The sequence below is a fragment of the Balearica regulorum genome, chromosome 15, assembly GCF_011004875.1.
Source record: "Balearica regulorum gibbericeps isolate bBalReg1 chromosome 15, bBalReg1.pri, whole genome shotgun sequence".
NCBI classification, from domain to species: domain Eukaryota; kingdom Metazoa; phylum Chordata; class Aves; order Gruiformes; family Gruidae; genus Balearica; species Balearica regulorum.
In genome coordinates this window covers 18282578-18309904 of record NC_046198.1, presented here as the reverse complement: position 1 = coordinate 18309904, position 27327 = coordinate 18282578, and the positions used below count along the sequence as shown (strand labels likewise).

Sequence of the window (27327 nt, the reverse complement as noted above, 5' to 3'; positions counted from 1 at the left end):
GTATTTTTGTTAGTTGCTTTCTTTTCGGTGGGCCTGAGGAAATTTTCTTTGACATGAAAGTCCTAAGAACACACATAGCTAAACAAATTGCTTTGAGAAGTCACATAGGAACTCTAGCCTCTGGGGAAAAACACTGCCAAGAAGAGAACAAAAACTAGCTATGGCTTTTTGAGTACCTAAAGTGGGTGAAGCTCAGAGAATTCTCTGGCTTTCTAATGCTTAATAAATTCACCTGCTTCAGTATTTAAATTCTGAAAATCCTCAAAGTCTGCAAATTCAAGTTTTAGCATTCTGTCCTGTTGCTGTGGGACTCAGTGTGTTTCTGCGTACAGTCAGAGGAAGAACAACGGACCATCTAGGAAGGTGGGTTACAGGTTTGACAGTTACAACTTTAAAACAGACTGGTAATATTTTCTATTTTAAGAAGATAAATGCTCGTCTTGGAAGTGAAAGAAAAAGTGATGTTCCCAGTTGACAAGTGGTCTGAGAAGCAGATCTAAGCACAGTGTCTTACGTTTCTTAGCCTTGATAAGAAGCAGAGCTGCAGACAGCCTTAGCTGTGTACCTGGCAGCACAACAATCCACCAAGTGAGTGTGCAAACGCAGAGTCCCGTCTGCTTTGTGCTGCGCTCTGCTTTGCACTCCACTTGCACCTGAGCTGGTGCTTCCCAGCTCCTTTGCACAGCAAGGTTTTGAGCGCGTTAGAGACCTCTCACTAATTCCTTCCTGTCCCGCAAAGTGGATTTTAAAACTTTAGCTGTCAAATTGATTGACTTTATTTATAGGCTACAGACTTTCTTTTGACCGGAACACAATTTTAGTGATAGAGTGGGAAAGTGTAAAAAGTGACACATTTAAGCTTGATTGAGGTGTAACGCCTCAGCAGCTTGATCATAATGTAAAGTCTGCCATTAAGCAGTTGGTTTATTGGTTTATGTTCTCTCATTAATTCCAGAAGTGCAGGTTTATCCCAGAATCATAAAACAATCTCTTCCTAAGAATCATCTGGCCTTCCTGTAGCAGAGTTTTAATAAGTATTCTGATTAGGAATTTTAATTTATGTGAGTGTTCCAAATATGTTATCTTCAGTATCCCTTGTAAGAGGAAGAAAATTCAGGACAAATGATAGATGTTCTACATCCTATTGAAAAGGTTCTTTCACTCACAAAGTTAAATGATACAGGAAGCTCAGTTAATTTCATTTTACCTGGATATTTCTCGAAGGCTAATAAAAACAATGCAAAGTTCCGAGTACTTTTGTCTATATTGACTTTAAATAAGATGATTCTAAGGCTTTTCTGTTGATAGAGAGTAAGTGCGAAGTACAGAGTGCCAGCAGTCTTCTGACTTCCACTGGGTGCTGAATGGCTAGATGCAAATAAGAATTGTGTGTGGCAGTTTTTATGGGTTTTTTTCTAGTAATGGAACTAGAAGTCATTATTGTCCCTTTTACCAATGCACGTCTTCGACGTTGGTAATATTTTAAATACAAACCTGCCAGGGTTTTACAAAACATTATCATATATTCATTTTGCTAACAAAGATGTAAAATAAACTGAATGGATTGTACTGCTGAGATCACGTTCATTGTGTGATGTATGTGCTGTGCATCGTGTAAATATTTGAAGCTGCCTAGTGCAATTTCCAAGAAATTGCAAGAAAGAGCAGTTTGTTACTCAATGATCTTAAGGGTCTTTTCTAGCCTAAATAATTCTATGATTACCTCACTTGAGCTACCATATTTTAATTCATGTAATAATTTCTTGTTGATTAAAATTATGTTAATACTTTCAAGCCTGTGTTATCATGTACTTATATAAAATAGTTAAGGAGATGTACTACTAAAAGGAATTTTAGAATATTCAACTGGAACAATTACTTATTTCATTACTGCCTTTGTATTTATACAAATGGCTTGTAATGCCATGAGTTGGTAAACGTATAAGTACAATGTCACAATTAAGTTGTACACATAAGTACAGTTTTACAGTCAGCCATTTGTCTGTCTGTCTAAACTGATGGCAGAGATGAAAGTGAATCGCTTTACAGTGCGGGTACCTGTGGATTAACGCTCTGTAACTAGTTGCCTGCAAAGGCAGGGAGACGTGTGATATGGCAGGGGAGGCAGAAATGCAGAGTCAGAAAAATACTTCATAGAAGATAAATCTAAGTCTGTGATTTCAAAAGAATTTGAAACAACACTTTCGTTTAAACAATGAATGTGTATTTTGGAAGTGAAATAATAGTTTTTTCAAAGGATTTTTTCCTACCTTTTCCTCTTGCTTACTTGGCTTCTGGAAGAGAAACTTCTCCAAAACACAAAAAGAGTTAAAGAAAATATGAAGAAAAGATATTTTAAAGCAAGACAACTCGCATCCTGTTTTAAAAATGTCTTATCAAGATACTTATTGACAATTTCTTTGGTTTGGCTTGTTAATGAGACATTGCAAGACAATGGCATTAATAAGCCAAATCTTGGCCTTGTAAGAACTTATTTGCTGCATATTCTTTTATCAAAAGAGAAATCCTCTGATGTTAGAAATGAAAACTTTCCACATTCCTTGCAGTGAAAGTTTTTGGAAAACTTGGAAGTACTGCAGTCACATTCTCAAGTTTTCTGCCATGCTAAACTCTAGGGACTGAGGTGACTTCCTTCTCACGGAGGAATGAATTCTTACATTTCTTCTCTTACACGGGTATGTGTTTGAACCGCTACGGTATTTCTGCACCAGTTCTGAGTCGGCTAAAAAGCAGGAGCCATTATATTCCGCATTCATATGGCACAAGTCTCTCTCCACTAATTCCAGTACTAATACTGTGCTTGAGATCTCCTGCTTCTTTACATAATCCATTTAAACAATTCTAACTTAAAGTGAAGACACAATGAGATAAAAAGCTGTCAGCTACTGATTAAGCTCTTAAAAAGTTTTATAAAGAGTTCCATTTCAAAATTGTAAGAGTAATATTGAAATTTGCCAGCACTTTCATTATTTGTTACAACAAAAATTTGAAATTGTAAGATTATTTTCGGCAATACTACATTAATGAAAAAGACCAAACAGAGAATGTAGGAATTTTTATAGCAAATAGCTTTTCAGATCATTTGAACATGTAAATGTTTGCAGAATTGAAGACCAATAGTAGTATTTCTTTCCCTGGAGTAAGTTAAGGATTTTGACTGTTCTAGCCAAGGATGTTTAGACCTACGTAATGTGTGTCTCTAGGAGAGTGGTGCTGCGATCATTTCGTATTTCTCCACTTAGGAGCCTCTCCAAGAATAATTGCTGTGTCAATTTCCTTATGTTAGTTCAATAAATGAAGGATTAAAATTTCATTTTTTTCAGTAGGCAAAAATCAGAAATGACATGCAACAAGACATTGATTTAAGTTTAGCAATTGTGAATTGGGCTTGTACATGTATCTTATTGTAATGTCTTAAATTGCCTTTTAAATCATTTGTATGTATCACCTGTATTAAAACTGAAAACATCAGCGTTAATGAAAGTCTATCACAGTTACTATTGCAGCATGGTTATTGAAGAGAGCTGTGATCAGCTGAGTTCAGCTGTATTTTACAATCCATTGGCCAACGTCTATCAAATTCTTTGGATTAGTCTGCTTTATAATCAATGCCTGTCAATTAAAAGGGGTGAGGAGGAGCCCCAGATCTTCCTCTTCTCTTAATACATTTTATTGTGGAGTACTAAGTGTAAAGTTTATGATGACTGTTTTAAAGCATGCACTGTAGCCGTTTAGCTGAAGCAATGTTGAAGCCTTTTGCAAAGGAACTCCAAGAAATCTCAGAATTCCAGCAGCTAGAAGTGCTGAACAGAATCCTGATCTGCTGGGAAGCAATCAGGCACAGCACTTGGAATCCATTACAGATGTCATTAGGCAACGAAGTAATCAGCGCCACTATCTTGGTATTTAGCTGCTGATTAAAAGTAGTTTGTACTCTGAAAATTATTTTCAGAAGTTTTTCTTGATTACATAATCAAGAATAGGATATCTATTCCTGGTAATGCTAATATTGTGGTACATAACCTTATAGTGTTACTGAAAATAACGTCTATACCCTCGATACTTACACCTAGATACCCCATGATAATGAAAGACTGACTTCTGAAGACATTTGTGTGCATTCAGTTAGTGTACCATAAGTTAGTATGGCAAAACTGGTAATCTCCAAAGTGCAAAATATTGTTGATTGGATAATGTGTTTGTTTTACTGCATTTTTCCAAAACTCTGGAAATTTATTTTAAAAGTGTTTTTTCTCATATCAAGTTGGAACCTTCTGTTTTGTTTAATGACAACTTCCCACATTGTTCCATTAACCAGTACCCTTTGAGCCCAGCGGTCCAGCCAGTTTTTCACCCACCTAGACTGCCACGTCCTAACTCCACAACCTGTCGATGGTTAGAGAGGCGCCTCACGGTGACATCAGCCTGCTCGCTCGGTACTCCTGGATGCTTCCCATCAGGCTCCATGGATGTGCTTGGGTTGGAATTTTTCAGGAGGTACTTGGCCAAACCCTGTTCTGCTGCCAGTATTTCCTCTGGGAGAAGGTTTCAGTGCAGACAGGCAAAAGCAGCGCTGAGTACCTGTCCCATGTCACTGCCTCACTCGGCAATGAGCCTGTGTTTTATTTGGTTATTATTTTATTGCTAAAGCAGTAGCAGAAGCTTTTGCTGCCTATCATGCCCCTTGCTAGTTTCAGCCCTCGGTGAGCTTTGGTTTTCCCACACCAGCCCTGCATGCCCAGGTACTTTTTCAATATTCTTTTCAAGTCCGTCTTTGCTTCCACCTCCCTTTTACGCCCTTTTTCCATCAGCATTGAGCCATGAGGTCCTCATTTAGCCACGTCGTTCCCCTTGATAGTCTACTTTTTCTTCCCCCTCTTCCCCCCCAGTATCAGGAAGGACCATTATGTGTTGGGAGGAACTTGTCTTTGAAGACATGCCAACCCTCAAACTCTGTTGCCTTTCAGAGCTCCCTCCCACAGGGTCCTACAGACCAGTTCCCGAAAAGGTGGTCGTCTGTCCCAAGGCCCCAGGTCTGCTCTCTGCCTTCCGGACCCCCTCGGGACCTTCAGCTCTGCTTTGGTGGCTGCTGGGGTTAACGCATCCCCAGCACTGGTGTCTCTGTGAGCAGCAGGACGAGGGCCCTGTGGGTGATGAGGTTGTCCCAGCCTTCTTCCTGGATCGCTGTCAGCAGATCGCAGGGAGGGCAGTCTCCCGTAAGAGCCAGGGTCTGTGACATGGAAACTTTTTCAAGTTGCTTATAGAAGACTCAGTGCACTTCCTTGCCCCTGTTGGGTAGTCAGTAGCAAAACCCCACTCTTGGTGCCTGACCTCTCCTCTGATCCTGACTTACAAGCTCAGCAAACCTGGTGCCTGTCGCATGGAACAGCTCCCTCCATACGTTGAGAGCAAGCTCCTTTGCCTTCCTTCTTGCCCATCTTTCCTGTTTCAGTTTAACATGAAGCATTGTGCTTCCTTCTTCATCCCATACCTTGAGTGTAGGTTGGTACCAGGACACAGCTCCTGCATTTCAACTCCTTTTGTTACAAGAGCCGAGAATTCGGCTGTTTGCAGCCAACATCACCCTGCTGAAGCCACGGAGAAACACTGACTTGTGAAGCTGAGAATCTAGCAGCTATTTTTATGTGGCTGAATTCCTTTGGAGGAAATAATTTAAACTGCATTTTTTAATGATTCTCTGCTGTCAGTAACTTGAAGACATCAGTTCTAGCCAGCAAAGTCCTTTGTGTGATGGAGCTTCAGACCAGGTGTTTAATTATTTTTCATTAATTGCTCTGCTTACATGGGTGAAAGAACAAGAAAGACAGCAAGTGTCCTGCAAACTTTATTTAGCTCTGACTGTAATAAAACGTAGCTGTTTAGAGACTAAATGAAACAAGACTTGTCTAATAATGTGTATAATCAAAAAACCTGATAGAACTTGATTAAGCTTGATCTGTTAGCGGTGTGATAATGGATCAGTGAGCAAGTAATGTCTATGCTTGCAGTTTTAGATTCATTTGTGTGTGTATGTTAATTAGGAGAAATCAAACCCACTAGATTGGGAGTATTATGGCACTTGAAGTACACTGTGAATACTTGTACTAATTCCTTTAGTTAAGTGAAGGCATAATCTCTAATATACACGTTTCCTGCCCAGGTCATTCAGTGCTAAATAATCTGACATCTGCCTTTTCAGTCAATTTAGTCCAAGTAGGGACATTTTTCTTTTTACCTTTTTTTTTTTATATTATGAAATTGTTTAATTAAAAGCTTTCAAACTGTTATTTATAACACATTTCTGAAAGATTTAATTCTGGCAAAGGAACCTTTAGCTCTGCTAAGGTGAGTGGAAACAGCACCTGGCAGGTCAGAGCCATGAGTGTTATACTGTACTTCAGAACAACTTGGATCGCTGAGAGGTGGGGAGGAGGTGGACGCCCACATCACTTGCATCTACTATTTCAAAGGTTGTTTCTCTGAAGGATCCACTTTTTTTTTTTCCTTTTAATATCCATTTGCAAAGAACAAATCAATCTAGACAGCCAAGTGATGGCGGGACAGTAAGCCATTGTATTTGAAATAAACTGAATTCCAATACAGGAATTCTATTGTATGCTCTTCTGACATGCCTAGTGAATTAATTATGATGGTACTTCTTTCTTTTTAATTATATCTGTCTATACTTCTCTCATTATCTTCAGAAGCAATTGTCCATCTTGCTTTCTAGTTTGATGACAAGAAGATAAGCAGTTGTGCCTGTTCAGGCTTTCTTATACATTCCCAAGGTCTGGTGGTCTGGGGCTTTTTTTTGTTTTGCATAGGTTTTTATTCATTTTAAAGGTGACCGTTTTAGCGGTCTTCCTCATTTCAGGCACTTTTAGTAATTTGTTTTTTAAACTTGCCTTTCTTAGCTGTCTTGAATCACTCGCGCTGCATCCCCGTGCTCTCAGGCAGGGGCTCTGGGAGGGGGGAGCTGCGCGGAGCCGGTTTCCCGTCTGCTGGCGTCAGAGCTGCTCCCCGCCAGCTTGGACCTCGGCGCCCGCCCTGGAGTTGGGCTCCTGGTTCCAGGGGGTTGTTGCACAGGAGGGAACAAACTTCATTTAATGCGTTACAGCGAACCGATGCACGCTGTTCCTACAGTGGCTCTTCCTTCTATCCCAGAATATTGGGAATACTTGTGGCCTTTCCAGGACACTCAGTATTACTTCAAGTGGTTGCAATGCTGTAGTAAAGGGGTCTGTGAGGAAGGACAGTAGCTTTGTAGAATGTACATAGTCGCAATATGAATTTTGCATCCAGGCTAAAGACAAGGTCCCTAACTTCTTGTATTCTATTATTAAAAATGTTTCCTTAACATTAGACAGGTTTGCCATAGACATCTAACAGTCGTCTGCCTGGTAGAGTAAGCGTTGTCCTTGTTTTCATGTGCCAATATACACATTTTTGCATGTGTTCTTCCGTTCACATATATGCAGAAATAAATTTCAAATCTTTAGGTACTATGAAGATGGCACACTGCACTAAAAATGGCATAAATTGATTTATTATTTTTTCAGACACAAACTAGTTACACCTTAATGAACAGAAGGTGGTTGGAGAGAACTAAACTGAAGCTGTCGAGTTTGGACAAGGTTGTCCCAGTCTGTATGGTACAGCAGGAAAAAACGGGACTGTCACCAACCATGGCGTTGCGTGGAAATGTGTGCCACGGGATGTTATGAACTAGTCCAGTGTCAAAAATTTAACTGTGCTCTTCAACAAAACTAGTTGTACAATGTTTAACATTATTTGTCTACAGAGGCTATTATGGGGTAGACCTAGCTTCTCAACTTAATTTTGTCCATCTTTTTGGGTAGTTGGATAGTTTTTGTTTAACTCACCAATGTCAACCAAAGCCTGGATGGTTCTCTATGGTAGTGTAACAACATGGATTTGGTCAGAATATCGGTACCTTAAAGTATGAGTAAATGTATGTGCTTTTATAAATGTCTCTTTTGTAAACAGAACAAGGTAAAATGTGTGATTAATTGTTTCAATCAGCTGTATAGAGCTGCGGTCATATTTGATAATGTTTTCTACTGCTCCTTGGCATGCTTGCTGCCTGTCTCTCTCACTCTCTCTGCTGAGCCATGGTTGGGTTGTAAGATCTTCCAGGATTGTGTCCGTTACATATTTTCATGTTTTTACTGTGCCGCCTAATGTACATTCCAGGCTGTAGGCACAACAAAAAGTGCCAGAACTTCCAGACGGAGAGCAGGGGCAACCTATGGAGCCGGACAGGGTCAGGCTGGAGCTAAAGGAGATTGTTAGAGTCTGAATGTCTCAACTGCAATTGAGGCAGCTACATAATTTTTTCCATATCTGTCTGTAAAATGTAAATGTGCTAAAAAGAATAGCAGTGTAGCAACAACTGCTGTTTAGTCCAACAGAGATCCATATGGTGAGGTGACATAGAAGATACTTAGTCTTATGTTCGTAAGGTAAATTTAGGGAACAACTGTCTGTTGATCTTGATGGAGAAAACGAATGGTGATGAGCACCGATCTACAGACAGATGGTACCTATATGTACGGTTTTCCATATGCTGTTCTATAGGCGCATTGCAGCCAGTTACGGTTGTAAACTGGCTGGTATTGAATTCAACCCATGGCAAACCCCTCATCCTTTGGGAATGCCATTTCATGCTTTGCTGTTGCTCGAGAGCTCCCACGTTTTTAGAGAGGATGTTAATTATCCTGGGTAACCATAGAATGGTCACATACAGGTGTGAATGGCGTTGTTGCAGGAGCACAGTCAGAAGAGCGTTGCCATTGCTACCACGGTGCGCTGGCGTGCTTTGGGCTGACTTTGCAGTGCCGCGGTCCTGCGGGCTCCTTGTCGGTTGTTGCAGGGACTTGCTGTGTGAACTGGAGCGTGGGGCGGGCGGGTGTTGTGTGGGCAGCAGGAAAGGCCTTGACAAGAGAGACAAGCTGAAAACAGAGGCCCCCAAACTGTAAGCGGCTCGTTGGTGGTCTGTTGCTGGTCACTGAGGCAGCACAGCCTCGAGAGCTGGAAAAGACTGCTTTAAGCATAATGGGGGGAAGAGCAGCGAGTAGCAGGGCAGGGCACCTGCTGCAGCCAGGGAAAGCTCCGTCCCCTCTGCCCACCCGGCCGGACGCACGGCTGTCCCCTCTGCCCTGCTGCGTCCAGGGCCCCGACTTCCAGCAGCTCCTCGCCTGCCAGCCCGCTCCCCGTGACTGCGGTCAGTGCTCTATGCGTCTCAGTGCGTGGCTTTTCCCCCACAAGTTCTGCACCTTTCACCAACGCTCCAACTCCTCCATCAAACCTCAATGAAACATATCAGCTCAGTTCAACTAATTGCAATTTTGGGCAACGCTATCTGCTTTATGTGAAAAGCAAAACTGCTGGCTGTGTGTCTCCTCAAAATTACGTACCTCACCTGTCTTCCATGCGAGCGGTGCTTTTTCACGTAATACAGGCGACGATACGCACCGGGATTTTTAAAAGCAGGTGCCAAATATTGGGGTTCTGAGTTCATATTTAGGCAACAATTAAGGGACGTGGTTTTCAAATCGGCACTTTTCCGTTTGACTTGTGCTTGACAATTCGATGGTCAGGGTACAAGACAAGCAGGGCATACTGGCTCTTACGCAATCAGTACCTCTTACAAGCTCTGACACGTACACTGCAGAGATCGAAGTTATGTATGTTCTGAATAGACAGCTTCGGAGCTCCCGTCTGGCTCCGAGCGAGCCGCTCTGACCACGGCATCGTCTCTGCGTGTGCGCTCTTCTCCGGGCACCCCGTAGCCAGCATCAGCGTGGGACAGCGAGACGGCCTGGCCAAAGGTCGTTTGGGCTAGGAGAGCGTGTTCTAAGGAAGAAGTGGTTTGTCTGAGCCATCAGCTGGCTGATACCAGCTGCTCGCTCGCTTGTTCGGATAGCGAAGTGTCCTTGTGAGGGCGGACGACACTCAGGATCAGTACGTGTCTCCCTGAGTAATTGTACCCGCTTTTTGCAAGCGTTTCTGCGTTTTAACAGTGAGGACAATTTCGTCGGACTTAAGGGACTAGTGTTTCAAAGAGTGATTAGTTGTGCTATAACTGCCTACTATGGAACTGTAAATATGATGAAGGCCTCAGAAAGCTGTAAATTCTCACAGGTAGTCATGTGGAGCGTGAAAGATTAAAATCTTGTCTCTTAAAAACGAGCGGTTATTGGAAACAAGACTTTCATACCTTCAGCTTGTTTTTATTAAGTTTGTTGCTGTAACTCCGGTAACACTGCGGTATGTTAGTTCATCAGAAGAGCAGCCCAGGACGGCTGTGCGCGGTGTGACAGCTCTGCCTCCCAGCAGACCGGGAAGGAGCAGAGCAGAGTTGTGTTTAAGTGAAGCTCAGCGCTTCTTTCCACCACAGGTGGAACAGTAAGTGCCGTCACTCGGGTTGTTAAGTGGGCACCTGTGTTGGCGTTTGCAGTCATGACAGTGAATGTCATGCACCAAAACTCCAGGGGCAGCTGATCCCCAGACAGGCTTCCCCCCTCGCTGCTGGGTGTTTGTCTGTGCTTTAATCTGATGACTGCTAATCATTAGCTAAAACTGGAGTTAATTTTTTGTCTTGTTTCAATGCCCAAAGTTGTAAAATAAATTTAATTTCTGTTTTCGTGCAGGGAAATTCTTTAGCGTGATCACTTTTTGTGTCTCAGAACACGTTACTACTGCTTTCTAATGTACTGAAAAAACCAGTCGCTTACAGTTGTAGACAAAGGAGTATTTCAGTTCTTCCTTTTCAGTGGAACTAATGAGATGAGGTCCTTTGTAAGTAAACTGAGCAGTCAGTTTGTCCAGTAGTGAATATCATCGTATTTACATTATTTTTAACTGTGTAATCATTTTTTTATATAATATATATGATTTTATTTTTTTGCACATCATAAAATTGTTTTCAGGCTATTTGAATATTAGAAATATATATGTCTAAAAAAGAGAAAGGAGACATTTTAGCCATTACAGCACAGACTAAGCCAGAAAAACCTATTTCAGAACATGACCATCCTGGGTTTATTAAAATTGATCAGCTTATTCTTGCATGTAATGATTCTCAATGATGCCGTGTGTTGCGTGATTTCATTATGGCAGACGCTAGAGGGGAAACTGAGTTTAAAACAAGAAACAAGGAAGAGTACAAGCTAACGAGCACAGTGAGAGTGAACTGGGCAGCCTGACAGATCTTTTCTTTCTATGCCAGTGCCCCGTCTGTGGTCACATTTTTGTAGGAAGAACGAGTGTGAAGTGGAGAGCAAGGTGGGTTTTCTGTCTGTTCATGGACAACGCGTGAATCATTGCTTTTATGGAATGGCAACATGTAAACGAATGAGAAGGTAAGAATTTGGCCATGACAGTAAAGAGGAGTCACCAGTGTCGATGTGATGGTGTTAGGAGAGCAGGCAGCACGGCGAGGAATGGTGTCAAGAGCTTTGGGGCGGGAAGGCTCCGTCTGCAGCGGTGACGAAGGGATGCTGGGCCACGTTGTATCGGTATTTGGGACCTGACAAGGTTAGAGCTCAGTTAAGCTTTTATTTATGGTGGTGCATAAAAACGGATGCGATAAAGATGTAATTGCAGAAGGAGCCTGTAAGATGCAGTCTGTTCTTGACGACAGCATTGCTTTTGAGCCTGTGCTGTCTTCCAAGGGAGCAACATCAGCTGAGAGACGCCGGGAGGGAGGATGCAGCAGCTTCGTTGTAGCCCTGCTAAGCTGGAGCCAACAGCCAGGTATCTAAAATGACAGCAGAGATTGTGAGTTTTGATCCTATTTTGAACAGAGGAGACTGCCTTCCCAGAGGGAAAGAGAGGCGGTGGTTCAGTTTGATTCGGTGGAGGTACTTGCACAGGAGCATGCTGTGAGTACAGCCTTGGACTCCCCTCTTCTCTACAAAATTAGGGAATGCTATTAGGGAAAGTCCTCTAAATGGCATGCAAAAGGAGTAGAGCAACTGCAGTCAGTCATAAAAACCAAAAAAAGGACAAACATCTCGGGAACAGGAAAGTGCCTGAAATAATGAGACTCTTTGATTAAAGTGTCTGTGATGCAGTGCAAGGCCCAGGAAAACACAAAAATCTGTCTTTTGTTTGTTTATAACAATCATGTGATTGCTTCCAACAAGAATTACTTGTCTTTTGATGTCACAGTAATTCTCCTGATATAATAAATTACAGAAGGAATGGGCCCAATGTTTTTATAAATTCCATTTTCATCAGTGGTGTTTTGACATTTTTATTTTGCTTTTATCAGATTTAGTTACTATTTCTATTTGATATTTTGTATCGTATTTTAATCTGCAATTTAGCTCTTACCTGTTCTTTGATAATCAGTCTCTTGGGTTAAATGTTAGGCAGACTGCATTTGTCAAATCAGGACTTTTCAAGAGAGTTGCTCACATAAAAGCTCATAGTTAAACAATTTTCTTTTAAACTTTCTTCTTTTTCAAACTGAAAATTTGTGCTTTCCTTTAAAAATTATGTGTTTGCAACTCCTCTAAGTTTGGGACACTTTTAAGATGTATTGAAATTCTGAGACCAAGTAATTTAGAAATCTGGAAATGATTGTGCGAGACTTTTGCACGTTGTTAAATTGGCTGAAGACATCTTGGGCACCGTCATCCTAAAAGTGCCTGTGCTGGTCCTCAGCTAAGCCGAGCAAAGGTGTTGTAGAGATGGAGACCACCGTAACCAAGTGCAAAGCTTCGGTGGGGATGTAAATCCGCGCTCTGGCTCAGCGAGGGCCCCCCGTGCCCAGCTTTCAAAGCCAGGTGTTAAGTCCACGCTTTTTTATGTCTGTAGCCTGTCCTGTAGCAAACCGTGACGCCGTGCTGTCTGCGTCAAGGGTTGCAGAAGAGGTACGCAAGAGGTGCCGTTCTGGCTCCTGAGAAAACCCACCGCGGGAGGAGGGTCAGAAACGGCGACGTCGGCATCATGGGTTGGGCTGCAGCAGCTCTGCCCTGCGGCTGCGTCGGCCTGTGCCAGCCGCGTCCCTGGAAGTGACTTCTCGGGAGCAGAAAGTTCTCTGAAATGCAGCGTCATCACGTAACGCTGAGTAATTGACCTCTGACGGACTTTTTCTCTGTGAATTTATGACCAATGGCTTTGATCGTTAGAAGTCTGATTACCTCACTGGAACTTCCATCTCTCGGAATATGCCGGGAATTGGGGATCCAGGCCAGTGCCCGCCGTTCCCACCGCAGCCGTGTCCCCGCGCAGGGGCTGGCAGGCTTCTCCTGCCTCGGCGGGGGGTGCTTGGAGCTCTTCTCCTAACACCGACACAGGAACGTACCACCTAATAATCCCCTACACCCCCCCCTTTCCCTCTCCTAATGCCTATCAGTAGAAAAAATAGGTGCTGCTGTTAATTGATTGCTGATCTTTCATTTGGAATACTTGTGGGGGAAAAAGGGACGATGTCGGTGGAGGTTTCTGTAGGATGCAAGGATTGCAGTCAAGCGTGCATTGCAGAGATACGGTTTGGGGGTAAACGGTGCTTCAAGTTGTTTTTCTGGCTAGTGCGTGAAAAGCACCAAACCCAACACTTCGTTAAAGAGGTGCTCTGTTCTGTGGAATACCAAAGTAAACCGTAACTGTGGATCAGTAGCTAAAGGATTATTTCTTTGGCAGAATAATCTGTGAATTCTGCTGACTGAGGCCAGCTTCAGCAAAAATGCTTTAAAAGCACATTCTTTCTTGAAATCTGCTCTTTCAGTGAGTGAAGGCAGGTTGTCTTGACTCCTTTAAGCAACGCAGGAAAGAATATTGGGAGTGTTCAGACAAATAGTGATGTAACATACAACAGAAAGACGTATTGCAACAGAGACGCTGACGTTGCGCCTTTATGCTCCTGCTCACATCACGCAGCTTTCACAAACGACAGACTGGGAAGCCAGGGGAAATGGTGGGCAGCTACGCCAGCAACAGTTCTCACTTTCATGTTTTCATGTAAGCCAAACTGCCCGTGATTGGCTATTAATTTGTGAAGTCATTTATCTCGGGGCAAGACTGTATTTACAGAACCTAACATAAAGACAGAATATTGTAGCTTGGGATTTTAAAATGTCACTGCACATGATGCCAGGATAAACAGAACAGAAATTAATGTCGGTTACACCTACTCTGATACTTCCCAAATTATTTTTTTACGTCGCCTCTTGGCATTATATTCTTTTCCTATTCACCTAAAACAAACCTCTATCTAAGCTAAAGAAATACATGTCATCAAATAAAAATGTTCTTCATAATAATTGGCGTAATTAAATATTACAGCTAGCTCCGTGCCTGGCAGAGATTAAAGGGGATATTTTTTACGCTGTGGCAATGACCACTGTACTTTTCCAGTGGCTTCCTCCTCTATCTCTTCTTTATCTCCTCTTCTTTACCTTCTTTATCTCTTACCTCAGCTGTAAATTCAGAGGGGGGCCCCGCGTAGCGGTGCAGCTCGCTGGCACAAGCGCGCGTGTTGCTGTAGCACGGCTCACGGTTCGTGCATTCGCCCCAGCCCTTCCTCTCCAGCGCTGCACCCTGGGAGCAGAGACGGTATTCCGCCTTTCCCCACCTTTATCTCCATGGGCTTCTCTTCTCTTGAAGTTGTCCTGACCTTCTACCAAGAAAAGGTCAAGCCACGATACAATCGTGCTAAGGAAAGATTATTTTAGAACGATTTCCTCTGCTCTTGGGCAGAGACCTTGTTTTCCATTTTGAGCAATCTGTTTTCTGCCATAAAACTGACTATGTCTCTCTGTTGCTATAGAAATAATATTGGATTAAATGAGGGAACCAGTGCCCTGCTGTCGACAAATCTAATCTAAGTGTTAGTCTCTGGAGCCTGAATTTCACCACTGGGAAGAGGTATACACGTTTCTACAAATTATTTCTGTAACTTATGCATAAATGTCTTTATACGCCGAAACTGCTAGCTAAATTTCCCAAAGTGATGGCGTGGAGGTTAACAGGGTGTATGCCATGGGTTTACGCTGATCTCAGCCGAGCCTCCCCCCTCCCCTTCCCCCTGCATTTTCTTATTTGGAGCTCAGAATTTCCAGCTCTGTGCAGAGGAGGGTGGGCAGTGGCAGGAAAAGCACCTCTCAGCCGGGTTCCCATGCCCATGGACAACAACGTGAGCCTGGTTTAGTTAATTTTTGGGTTTATTTTTTAAAATCCAGGTCCTCCAAGCAACACGGGATGTCATTTGCCCTGTTTTTCCTAGGATTAGCGAGGATATTTTCCATACCTGGGAGAACGGCCCAATCTGACTGTGGTCCTGGTACACTGCTGTACCCCGCAAACGGATCTGCTGCCCGCTGCTTTCTAGTCTACACCGGGTATCGTACGCCCAGCATTCCTCAAGTTACTCAGAGACTTTGCTACAATACCGTTCTACCTTGTTAAACACAAGAGAGTTGTGGATTTTGACTTTATGCACCACATATCAAATCTCACATCTGTCTTTACATTTAGACATAATTTAGACATAGTACGTCTAAAAATGTGGTTTTCACTGTATTTTTCTGAAGCTGTAGAATCCTAGCAACAGCACTAAGGTGGTACTTCAGCCGGTATCTGTAGAGTCTGGAAAAGGAGTTGAAATCTTCACTAATAATGGTTACGAAGGGTCAGCGTTTGTCGACGTATTGGTCATAAGTATTTTGAAAAAATATGGAGGAAAAAAAATCTTTTGTCTCATAGTTACATTACAGGAGCCGCTCTAATACATTTCTATGTGTAATGTATGTGTAGTTACAATTTAAATTACGGGATGATTGATTTGCATAGACCTATGTGCAAATGTATGTTATAAATCTGATTTTGGAGTTCTCGTAAAATGCCAGTTACAACTTCTTGGTTAAAAAATGCAGTTGTTATTTGAGAAATGGGCCTGTGTTAGATATATGTTATGTATTGCAGGACAAAATATAATTTATAAATGTTCAATTAAATTCATGAATAATAAACATATCAATGGCCTCTGGTTAAAGATTACTCTTTAGGAAACTTTAAAAACCCTCTGTTGTCATTAGAATAAAATAACTGCTTTTTTTTTTTTAAATCCTTCCTAAATTTTTTTCAGTGTTTATAAATTAATCTAGCAATTAGATAAACCTCCCTTGACAAGGACAAATTTCCAGCAACCAGAAGAGTAACTGTCTGGGTATGCCTATTAATATAAAACCAGAGATGGGGAAATACTACCAAAGTACACAATTACGTTTCTTTGAAATTAATGCCACGCTCATTAATAAAACAGACTCATCGTATAAACAAGTCACCACAAGACACTAATTACATTTTTGCTGTTAAAGTAGTTCTTGTAATGAAAAAGCCCCCCGACCTTAATTCCTTTGCACAGCCATAAAATACAACCCAGAAGCTGACCCGGTTTTCGCCCGTGTGCAGAGCTGTTACACCATCCAAGGTTGGTCTGTTCGCCACATCATCAGTCTGCAGAGGAAACGAATCGGCCTGCTCAAGGTTTTGGTGCAAACCAGCGACCGTTACACCGCCTGCTGCTACGTGATGCGTTGGTTCCTGCCCAGCGCCTTGCCTCAGGCACGCTCCTGACAGCGGCTGAGCGCTCGGTGCGGGAGGCAGAGGGCTGAGTAGACGTACCAGATTAAAGGGAAGGGGTGTGCTGGGTCCCTGCACGTTATCGTGATCTCATCTAATGCAGAATATTTTCTTACTATGCATAGTTCCATAAACAAAAGCTATCAGTGAGGGTAGGAAAAGAGAGCATGAGCACTAAACTGTAGGGCGTTTTTTTTCTATAGGAACTCAATGGAGAAAGGCCCAAGAGCGAGATTTAAAGAACGTTTTGAAGAACGCTGACCAGGACATCCCATTGGTCTTCGTCAGTGGAAATCATGATGTTGGCAATACTCCAACAAGAGAAACAATAGACGATTATTGCAAGAGCTGGGGAGATGACTACTTCAGCTTTTGGGTTGGAGGTGTTTTCTTTCTAGTGCTGAATTCTCAGCTATACTTCGATTCTTCCCAGTGCCCCGAGTTAAAGCAAGCCCAGGATGTGTGGCTCAACGAGCAACTGGCTGTCGCTGAGAAACACCAATGCAAGCATATAATAGTGTTTCAGCACATCCCTCTGTTTCTGAGAGAACCTGATGAAGACCACGATTATTTCAACTTGGAAAAATCAGTTCGTCAAGAGATAATGGAAAAGTTTCATCAAGCAGGTATTTTCTCAAATTTTCCTATTTTTGAGCTTTTCTTTCAAATTGTTAATGGCTGTGCTGCCAGACAAAATACATTTAACTTAAATGGCACTGTTTTCAAGGAACTTTAGATACTGCTTGTAAGCTTCATTGTTCCCCATAGGTCAAAATTATCAACTGAATCTAATCATCTGTAAAAAGTACCAAACAAAATTTAAAACTTTGAGTGAAAAGTAAAAAACTAACAGTGAAAAACTTTGAAATAAATAGCAAGGATTCCATTTTGCAAGTACCGATAGATGTAAGTCAACCCGAGTTTTTCCTGCCTAAGGAGGGAAAGATCAGGTATTGCCATAGGAGAAAAATACAGAATTTATGTTTTACATAAAACATGGAAACAGAATTCACAATTACCTTGGAGGTTGTTTGCTCCCACTCTGAGCCAATTTTAAACCAAGAGTGTAATGCATTCCAGATTTATTCAGTGTCAAAAAGAGTCTTGCTCTGTGAAGATCAATCCTTTGCATATCCATTACTAAGAGGGGCCGTTTCTGGGGTGGCCCCTAAGCAAGTATGCTGTACCAAATCCCCTGGCTTGCTTTGGTGACACTTGAATGCCATGGGGACAGGCGCAGTACAAGCTACTCCCCTGTGCTATTCCCATCGTTGCCCGTTAACTGCCTTCACGTTCCTGGGGTGTGCGAGGCCCTCAAAATTTCCTGCCAGCCTGCCATCGCTGCATCGGGGTGTCATTTTCTCTGTAAGAGAGCATGTTCTTTGGAGCAATGCAAATTGTTTATGATATTGTTCCTCATTTACTATATAATTGTTAAGCCTGGACTCATCCAAACCCAGCCTAATTTCCAAGCTCTGTATCTCTGCCTGTTTCCAATCAGTGGGGCCAAAATTCGCAGCTCCCTGGGGGCTCTCTGGGGACTGACAGATTTGCAGATTCGAGTCTCCATAAGGAGACATGCTGAGAATGCCTCCTAATATCTTTTTTTCATTTTTGTGCTACTGTTAATGTAGTGGGAGGTATTGCTATTGGAAAGCTGGGCAGCTAAAGGACTGCTCGTGTACTGTTGGCTAAAAACACATCCTGGTTCATTGGAGAGCTTGTTAGCAGGACGACATTGCCATGCAGGTGTTTTCCAGTAAATGAGCATTAATGTGGAAACCGAAGCAGTTCTGCTCTAGAGTTTTCTGTCATCCAGATGGTTTACTGGGAATATAATTAAGAGGTAAAAGAAATTATGCAAAATGTTATCATTGTTACGTTATCATGTTTCTTAGAGGGTATTTCAGACTGATTCTCCTAACGTGTGTCCAGAGGCTTCACCAAAAGTTGGGTAGGCTTCAGAGGATGGGGGAGAGGGAGAGAGAATGGGAAGCCAGCAATACAAGACAACTGCGGAAGAAGTTCCCGAAACCCTTTCTGTGCCAACATCCTATTTGTACCTTCCTGCCATCACTTCCCATTGTGTCCCTCGTTCCCATCCCTAAAAATCCTCCCAAAATGACGTGTTGTTTGGTTCCTTCATGAATATGTTAAAACAGCAAGCAAAAGATCAGTGTTTTATACAATAAGTAAATGAGTCAATAGGTAGTATTCGCAACCCAATAATCAAATGTTTTGCTAATTAAATTAATACAGGGAGCAAGCAGTTCAACGTAACTCAGACTGCGGAGAAAAATTAGCTGAATCAAAAGCTGGCTCAGAGTTTCCTTAGGAACGGGCGCAATCTGTTTCCATTTTATTATTCAGTTGACAGACGGGCTTTGTAAGACCACAGGATGTTATCAGGGGATTGCAAACAGGCAGGTACATGGTAGGAAAGATGCACAGATACGCAATGACACCACTTACTTTCTGGCTCTCTGCTTTGCCAAGGAATAATTGATTTCAGCATATCATTAGACATGAAATTGGGTTTCCCCCAGTTCACTTCATAGATTCCTGGAGGATTAAAACACAGAATATTGCTAATGAAATGCCAATCTACTTTGCACTTTTGTGTATGTTTTTCTAATTATGACTTGCAGTTTAAGAAGGGTTGCCCCTTATAGCACTTAGTTTAGAAATTTGGTATAAATATTTATTCTGGAAAAAGAAAGTAAGTCTGCCTTTGTAATGAGTCCACCAGGCTGCTGCTGTTCTCCTTCCCCCGACCTGTCACCAGCCCATCTTTCCTTCTGCTCTCGCTCTCCAATTCAGTGTTTCCAACCACTCCGAAGGTTTATTGTGTAATTATGAAACATTTCAGTTTAAGGTGCACGTTTGAGGGGTTGCTGTGTTTGGCAATGCGATGTTATCAGATGGGCATTTTATTTCAGTTGTTGATAACCCAGGATCAGACCTGGAACTATCCCAGTTTTCCTGGTTATACTTTCTCTAGAAGTGTCAAACACAGAGCCATGACTCACCTGGTTAGAGAGACCAGAAAGGAGGGACAAGCTGGTAATTCAGGTCTTTCTGTGAACAAAGAAATTCATATGGGCATGCGTAGGAAATCATCAGATACTTAAAGTATGGTGGTACTGCACAGGTGCTTTAAAGTGAGGTATGCGACTTCAGAAAATTATTATTTTAAAATTCAGAACCCAGATCTTCTGTAGTTATTCTCTTTTAATCACTTACACATTACATAATGTTTTCAGTTTAAGTATCCGCTCATTACAAGCAGAGATAACAGACTAGCTGTAGAGGCTACATCTGGTATGAAATACTGAATTACATTTCTCACATTAGAAGTGTCCTTAACAGTTGGGCTAATTAAAGATAAAATCATGTCCTTATGATAAATATTTATAAATTGAAAATCTGGCACTTGTAAATATGTATTACTACTATGCAAAGTTAAACTATACTTGTAAGCTGCAAGTCTAAGAAATCCTTCTAGCCTGCTTTTTTTTAAAATGCATTATAACAAATATTGTCCTTGAAAAAGTGATTTCAGTGACGGTGAAAAATCAACTCAGTTGAGAACAGAGTTTATCATTTAAGTGAAAACTTCTGAAAGTTTAGCTTCAGTTGTCAAAGCTCTGTCTCCTCTACATGCAGAAGGTAAATACTGGAAAACCTGTGTGCAAGAATGGTGCACACACCACCCTGACGTTCTCATCGGTGAGATCTGCTGCGTGGAACACATATGCGGCCTTAAGGATTTTATAGTGCTGAGATAAACAGGTTTGCTCATAGCTTTCTAGGGAAAATAAAGGAGTAGTAGTGGCCTAGCCAAAAATCTGATCTGCATGTCATGTGTTCTTGATAAATATAAGTAATAAATTAATTTCTAAATTGAGCAGTTTATGTAATAGAAGACATACTTTTTTCTTACATATCTCATTCCAGTATAATTTTCCTAGGATGTTAAAGATTTTTTTTTTCTATGACCTGAAAAGTAAGGGAATTCTTGTTGAGCTAGAGACAATCTTTTAAAGACTTTTTGTCCTGAGAACCATCACTGACGCGCTCAAATTACTTACTTACATTACTTAACACAATATAGTAATAATTGTTTCTTAATGGCCCTAATGAACTAAAACATTGAAGCAAATGTCTGAACTTCTTTAAGAGCTCTGCTGAATAAAACCTAAATTAATAGCTGGGTTTTCACCAACGAAGTTGAGAAGAGACTTTTTGCTTCAGAGTGAGATGAAGAGAATAGGTGGTCTGTCCAGGTGAGAGGTTTTGCATCCGAGAGAGAATCACTAGATAACAGATAAAAAAATATAGAAGGAAAATCCCTGCAGTCTCCACCTTTTTTAGTTAAAAAGTTTTAAGTTCATCTAAATGTCTTCAATTTTTCAGATGTGGTTAAATACTTGATTTGTACATACAGGGGAAAAAAAAATAACCTACCTTCATTAAATGGCATCTTTTTTCACTCTGTGATTGTAGGTGCTGTAACTTCTAACACCTTTACTCATTAAAGGAGTGTGATACCTACATTCTCCTCTTAGAAAGGTCATGGCAGGAGAGCAGTATTCAAGGAAGAAGCAGCTTCCTGAATATCCAGAGCCGAGAGATATGTGAGCACAAAATTAAAGCATGGAGTGCTGAAAGCTGTTGTTTCTAAAATTTACCAGACAACATATGCTATGTTTCATTATTTTCTTTGTTGTGTAATCAAAGTTGACAAGGGAGTAATATTTTCTTCTTCCTGCAATTGAGACCTTGATTTTGGCAAAGCCCATACACTGAGTGAGTAATCTCAGTGCTTGCTTTTATGTCGCTATTTTTTGTCAGTATTTAAGATAATTTAGATACTCTCAACCTCAGTGATTTAGATCAGCCTCCTTCCACCTTGAAATTATGTGCTCATGGTACAGGTAGAGTGACCAAATTTGATATCTTCTACGTCCCTGTGTAAGAACAGTGGTTTTTAAGACCATTCTGCAGGTATGATAATGTAATCTGCCATGGAGATACACGTAGACTTTTTTCAGAAATTCAGCAGCAAGTACAAAATACATTCATTTAGTATAGTCTGTAATGACATCAAGCAATATTTGTTCTTAGATAAATTTTTGAAATCTGGTTGAGAAAAACTTCTGTTTGATCCTTAGAGCACACGGCAAACCAGGATTGTTTGGGGTTTGTGTCGGGTCTCTGAGAAAGCTTCACTTTCAGGTGGAAAAAGCCGCAAACCCAGGAAATAAATTCCACTGAAAGGCATTCACAAAAATTAACTTGAAGCCCAGAGTGACGTCCTACCGACAGCACCTCTAAAGCTTGTTCACACCAGCACTCAGGAATCACCCTCTGGCTGTGCCTGTTGTTTCTCTGATTACAGAGGAAGAAGTGAGCTGAAGGATTTCTCTACATGGCTCTGTTCAGTGTTGTCCTATGACATAGGTGTATTTGCAAACCCATATCTTGCCTCCCACGTACACAGACCCACTGACCACCAGTTGCATCCAGCTCTGGATTCCTTAGTCTACAAAGTAATTTTAAGGAAGAGTTTGCCTGCAAGTTTGCAGGATTGTGTCTGCAAACAACTTACATGGGATATTTTTATTAAAATGCTTATAGTGCAGCGCGCTGTAAATTCTAATTACTTGGATCTATTTTATTCACACAACTCCTCTGATGAAGGAGGTGCGGTAACACAGAGCTTCTAAAGGGCTGCACAAAATAATTCTATAATGTTATTTAAGGTTGACTGAAGAGGTTAGGGAATGGAGGATGTTGATCCAGCGGGACTGCTTCCTTCTGCTGGAGCTCTGTTGGTGGGCAATGATGGGGGCTTTTTGGAGAACAGGGTCTGAGAAGTGCCCGAGCACTGAACAGTTCTGTTAAGTGCTGTGACTGATGCTTTCGTATCTTTGCTGCTCTAACACCTGCTTGGCAGATGGGGTGATGTGAGCACTCTAAAATTGCAACGAAGTAAAATCAATTCTATTCCACACGAGAGATTTTGTTTACAAAGACTACTAAATATTATCATTTGCTTTGTAGCACTGGAGTCTTGAAAAAAAGATGTACACCACCTGCCCAGGGGAGAAGAAAAGTACGGCAAAAAATGCCTACGGTTAATGTGTGCTCTTGTAGGGAAGCTGAAAGAACATGATTTTGAGTGCAAAATTGTTCTGAGAACAAGTATTGCTGTTGAACCGACCACATTGTTCGGCACTTCAGAAAGCAGCCGTACGCTGCAAGTGAAAGGAAGGAAGGAAGAAAAGCCGGTTTGTGGCCAATACTCCAGGGGAAGTGCTCAAGATCATTTTATCCGCGTGACTTAAATGGTTGTATTTGCCAGAAATACTGCCTTTTAAAAAATATGTATCTATACATACATCTACTCTTAGAGTAGCATGTCCCTGTGTCTGGATACTACTTACTGTGTCCTCCAGCCTCCGAAAATTCTGAAAGGGTACTGGAGTGTTGGTAACGTTCAGGTTTTTTGCTCAGTACAGTCTCATTTCTTTACAGAACTGCTTCCCCACCTGTTTGCTTCCATTTTGGCTCTACTGCTGCTCTTCTCTAGCTCCTGGAGTTTGGGGGACAAATACATATACAGGATCCACCTTTGCTAGTATATCCTCTTCTGTCCTTGATTGAGCGAGAGGTTTGGCTGGTGAAGCAGTGATTTTTAGATAAGCATAATTCTATTTTAAACCTGATTTTATCATTAAACTTGAACAGCTAATACAAAAGCAGAGTAACCAGACCAGAAGGAGGATCCCTACAGCCCAGTCTCCTGCTTCTCCTCCTAGCCAAACCCTTACGGAGCACAAGACGGCAAAGTGCATAATGGTATTTCTTCCAAGAACTCTTCCTAGCTCCAAAAATCTTTCTTTTGGGGACTTACTGTATCATATCAACGTTATCAATATACTGCAATTTAGTGATTCTTTTGTAGATTTATTTGATTTTTGACAACTCTGAGCTCACACAATGGTCTGCAGGAGGGAGTTTCATGTTTCCCAGCTATGCAAAGAAATGCCTCCTTTTGTTTGCATCGAACTTCACCTGTACTCTTCTATTGAGAGCCATAAATCTGTAAATGAAATGCAGTGAACATTGGTTCATGTCTGCAGTATTGTAAAAAATAGTTCATTAATCAGCACCTAAAGGGTGATAATCCGGAGCCTGTGATAAATTTCATTGCTCGGTCAGAACCACTTTTTTCCCCAAATTCTCTACAGAGTGCACGGGAGGAGAAGCAAGGTCTGTACTGTACCCATTACATATTTATTATGTCATTCATATTGCACTAATTTAGCCTTCTCGTTCTCTTACAGTCTCATTTGCTTTTGCTGAGAAAAGCATTTATTTAATTGAAGGCTCAGTCTAAATAAAGCATGCTACTGATTGCCTATGCTGATTATTCCAGGCATTCTCTTCCTAATTTGGAAAATCTGCTTGCTTTTCTTTGGTTTATTTTTGTATTGGTAATTTGCTTCCTATATTTTTACACTGCGGCAGTGCCGGGTTGAGCAGTTTGATTGCCCACCGAGGCGAGGCCAGTTACATTTCGGACACAGCAAACCTGCCTCAAAATGGGTTTTGTACATTAGGAACTGGAGTTGGAAAACGGCTTCTTCTGAATTCAGGGGTTTTCGGAAGCAAGCCATGGAAGTGAGTGCAATTATAGAAATTGGAGTCAGACACCCTTGGAATTTAAACTAGTTCAAGTCTGAATTCCAGCCCAGTATCATCCGATTGTGTGAGAAAAATTGCTTTCTAGGTGCATGTTTCTTTATGAAATTATTTTTAATATTTCAAGATAAATGCGAGTGCGTTATTTTCCCATCCTGGTTTAACCTATTTGGATTTCTGTAATCATTGTAACTGTATTTCCTTTGAGGTTTGGGCTCAGTCTGTATTTCTTGAATTAAACTAGCAAGCATCAAATTTCTCAAGAAGTTAGGAAAACAGATGTATTTCACAAAATCCTACGGTTGCATTGTTATGGAATATACCTGTTCGTCTGTTCATAAAGCCAAAAGATGACTTGGCTAGCATTCCACGTTTAAAATAGAGACATTCTATGACTTAACTACCCCTTAAACAGAAAGGGTGGTCAAAACGCTGATTAAAAGATGTGGTTGCCTGTTGTTCCACATAGTGAAGGCAGGCCACAGTCCCCTTTCTTTCGTGCCCCACTTGGAGCTGAAAACATGCTCGGTCTTCCGTGTCTTTACATTTTTCTGTGCTACAGAATGCAACAGCAGTGGAGTACCACTAAGGGAATTATGGACTGCAGCTGCACAATAAGCTACGACTGGGATGTAATCGGTCTCGGGGGAGTTATCCACGAGACACAGCTAAATGCCTTTGTTCTCTTACAGTGCAATTATGTCAAAATCATGCTGACCCTTTTCCCTGGTGCCCAGAGCTGTTCAGAACGGTCTCTCTGAGTGATAAACTGTAATTTGTGGGAAGAAAATGCTGCACTTTTAAAATTCTGTGAAATAACCTTAGCTTCTCCTAACAGACAAACTGTCTTCCACATGATATTCAGAATGTAGTTTCTTTTCATGTAATGAACTATTTTCTCATCTGATTCTTGTTAGAAATAAAATCAAAACATACTAACAGCACTGGGGTAGCTAAAGCTTGCTCTCAAATTTTCTTCAGTATCACCAAGCCTGAAAGAGATGGTGAATACTTTATATAGGACTTGGTTTCTTTCCGAACATTTTTCTGCTTTGGGTTGTTTGGGAACTCACGAGTGCTGTAAGATGGGCATCATTACACAGAAAGTCTCTTTTCAATCATCAGAGCTGCTGCAGTCTGCAGGACGTGATGGTTCTATACATGCAGTTGCTCCTGAGCCTGCTTGGCCTGGCCATCCCTTTCTCTACCATCTCTTCCATGAGGCATCCAGAGGAAATCTCAGGTACTTGTTTAGATCTCTTTCCCTATTAGGCCAGTGAGTCAGTTTAACAGTGCTCATGACACCGTCTCTCTAAGAAAAGCCCTTTTTACCAGTGTGCTGTTTTCATACATGATGCTCGAAGAGAGAACCAAGAGAAAATGGGAAATGCCGGTAAAAATTGTCCATCTTACCAGAGCTGTCAAACTGAGAAAGATGCAAATCAGCAGGAGCTTGCCGAAGCTCTTGTGATGACTGCTTATTTGGTGAGCTGGCTTGAGAAAGCAGATGCTGGAAATCAGCAGGGGGGTAGACTTAAGAGGTGTTTCTGAATTTTCTGTTGGGAAATGTCTGCAACAGAACCCATGAGCAAAGTGTTCATACCATGGTTTTGACTTGGAAAAAGGTATCTGAATTAAAATACAGATTTTGTGTGAAATTTTTTTAGAAGTGAGTTGTGCTTTAAAAATTCTGCTTGTGAATGAACATACAGACAGTATCAAAGGCAGCTTGTTGAATTACATGAGCTATTAATTACCCTCCTCAGCACTTATCTCTTGCCTTGCTGAAGACACCGTGTAGCCTTACAGTCTGAAGTGACATAATGCAGTCTGTGAATGACTTAGCATAAAACCAAAGTATTTATTAACTTGTTTTGTGGTCAAGGGAATGAAGAGTCTAAGGCTTATCAACATATGTAAGTACTACATCTCTTCAGATGATTCTTGAACACTCCATGTTATGTCAGGAATTGTTTATGCTAAATAGGCTGCTTTGGGCTTACAGAATTTGTACCAAAATAGGTATTTCATTCTTTAGTTGAAATGCATTATTCTACAGGGGAAAAGAGTTATGATCGGATCTCTGGAAACAGTAAATCTCTTTGTCATTTGCATTCAGCTCTGTCAGATCAGAGCTAGAAAGGATTTTTTGTGCTTGATGAGAAAAATGATGATAAATTGCATGGCAGGAGGACATCTTCGGTTTACTAAATCAGAAGCAATTCCTGTATTTAAACCTTTTTTTTTATAAAGAAGACACTGATTTTTTTTTTTTTGCAGATTGATTGATTCTGAAAACTCATGTTTGGTGTTTAGGCATGAAGCTCATTGGTTTTAGGTGTTTTGATGATCCAAGTACAGTTTTGGAACAGACAGAGCAAGACCTGGTGTCCAGCACTGGATGGTGCCCATCCGGAGTCTCTGGCTTCCAGTCCTGTTCTGATGAACAACAAATTTGGCAGCTCAGGCCTTTTTTCCCTAGCAGATACTCCATAACTCTTGTATTGTTATGCAGTCTGACATCAGACGGTGATGATCACAGAGACAGTGTGTGCTCTTTGTTTTGCCTTTTTTTTTATAATAACTATCTGCACAGTTTTTTCCTTTATTCTGATTTTAATCCCTTTTTTTCTTTTAATGAATAATCCATTAGGTATGAATAGTGACTTGCAGTAATGGATCCTGCTTTTTTTGGTTAATGGATACTGTGAAACCTCTGGTCGCATTTAAATTCCAACCACTATGTATTTCATTAAAAAATGAAATAATGAATGCTTGTGAAGGTGCCATCCCTTGGACATTTATTTATACAGTAGTGTTTTAGTATTTCATACAGCTTTTATATCAAAGCTTTTCCCAACTGCTATTTCAGAAACCAGAGATTAAAAACAAATCACTGTTCTACATTTTTTTTTTTTTTGTGGTGAGAAGGGACTGTACCTTTTTGTGTATAGCTGGATGCACTTAACTGACCTGAGAATA

The 27327-nt window shown here is 41.2% G+C and overlaps 1 protein-coding gene across 2 annotated transcripts in view; it reads left to right on the top strand.

Annotated features, from left to right (window-relative positions):
* CPPED1 (calcineurin like phosphoesterase domain containing 1) overlaps positions 1 to 27327 on the top strand; it is a 45583-nt gene that overhangs the window by 11147 nt on the left and 7109 nt on the right. For both annotated transcript variants that reach the window (XM_075767370.1, XM_075767369.1), the window contains exon 3: positions 16839 to 17261. In XM_075767370.1, the coding sequence (XP_075623485.1) occupies positions 16839 to 17261 (423 nt within the window). The remainder of the gene's footprint in view (positions 1 to 16838; positions 17262 to 27327) is intronic.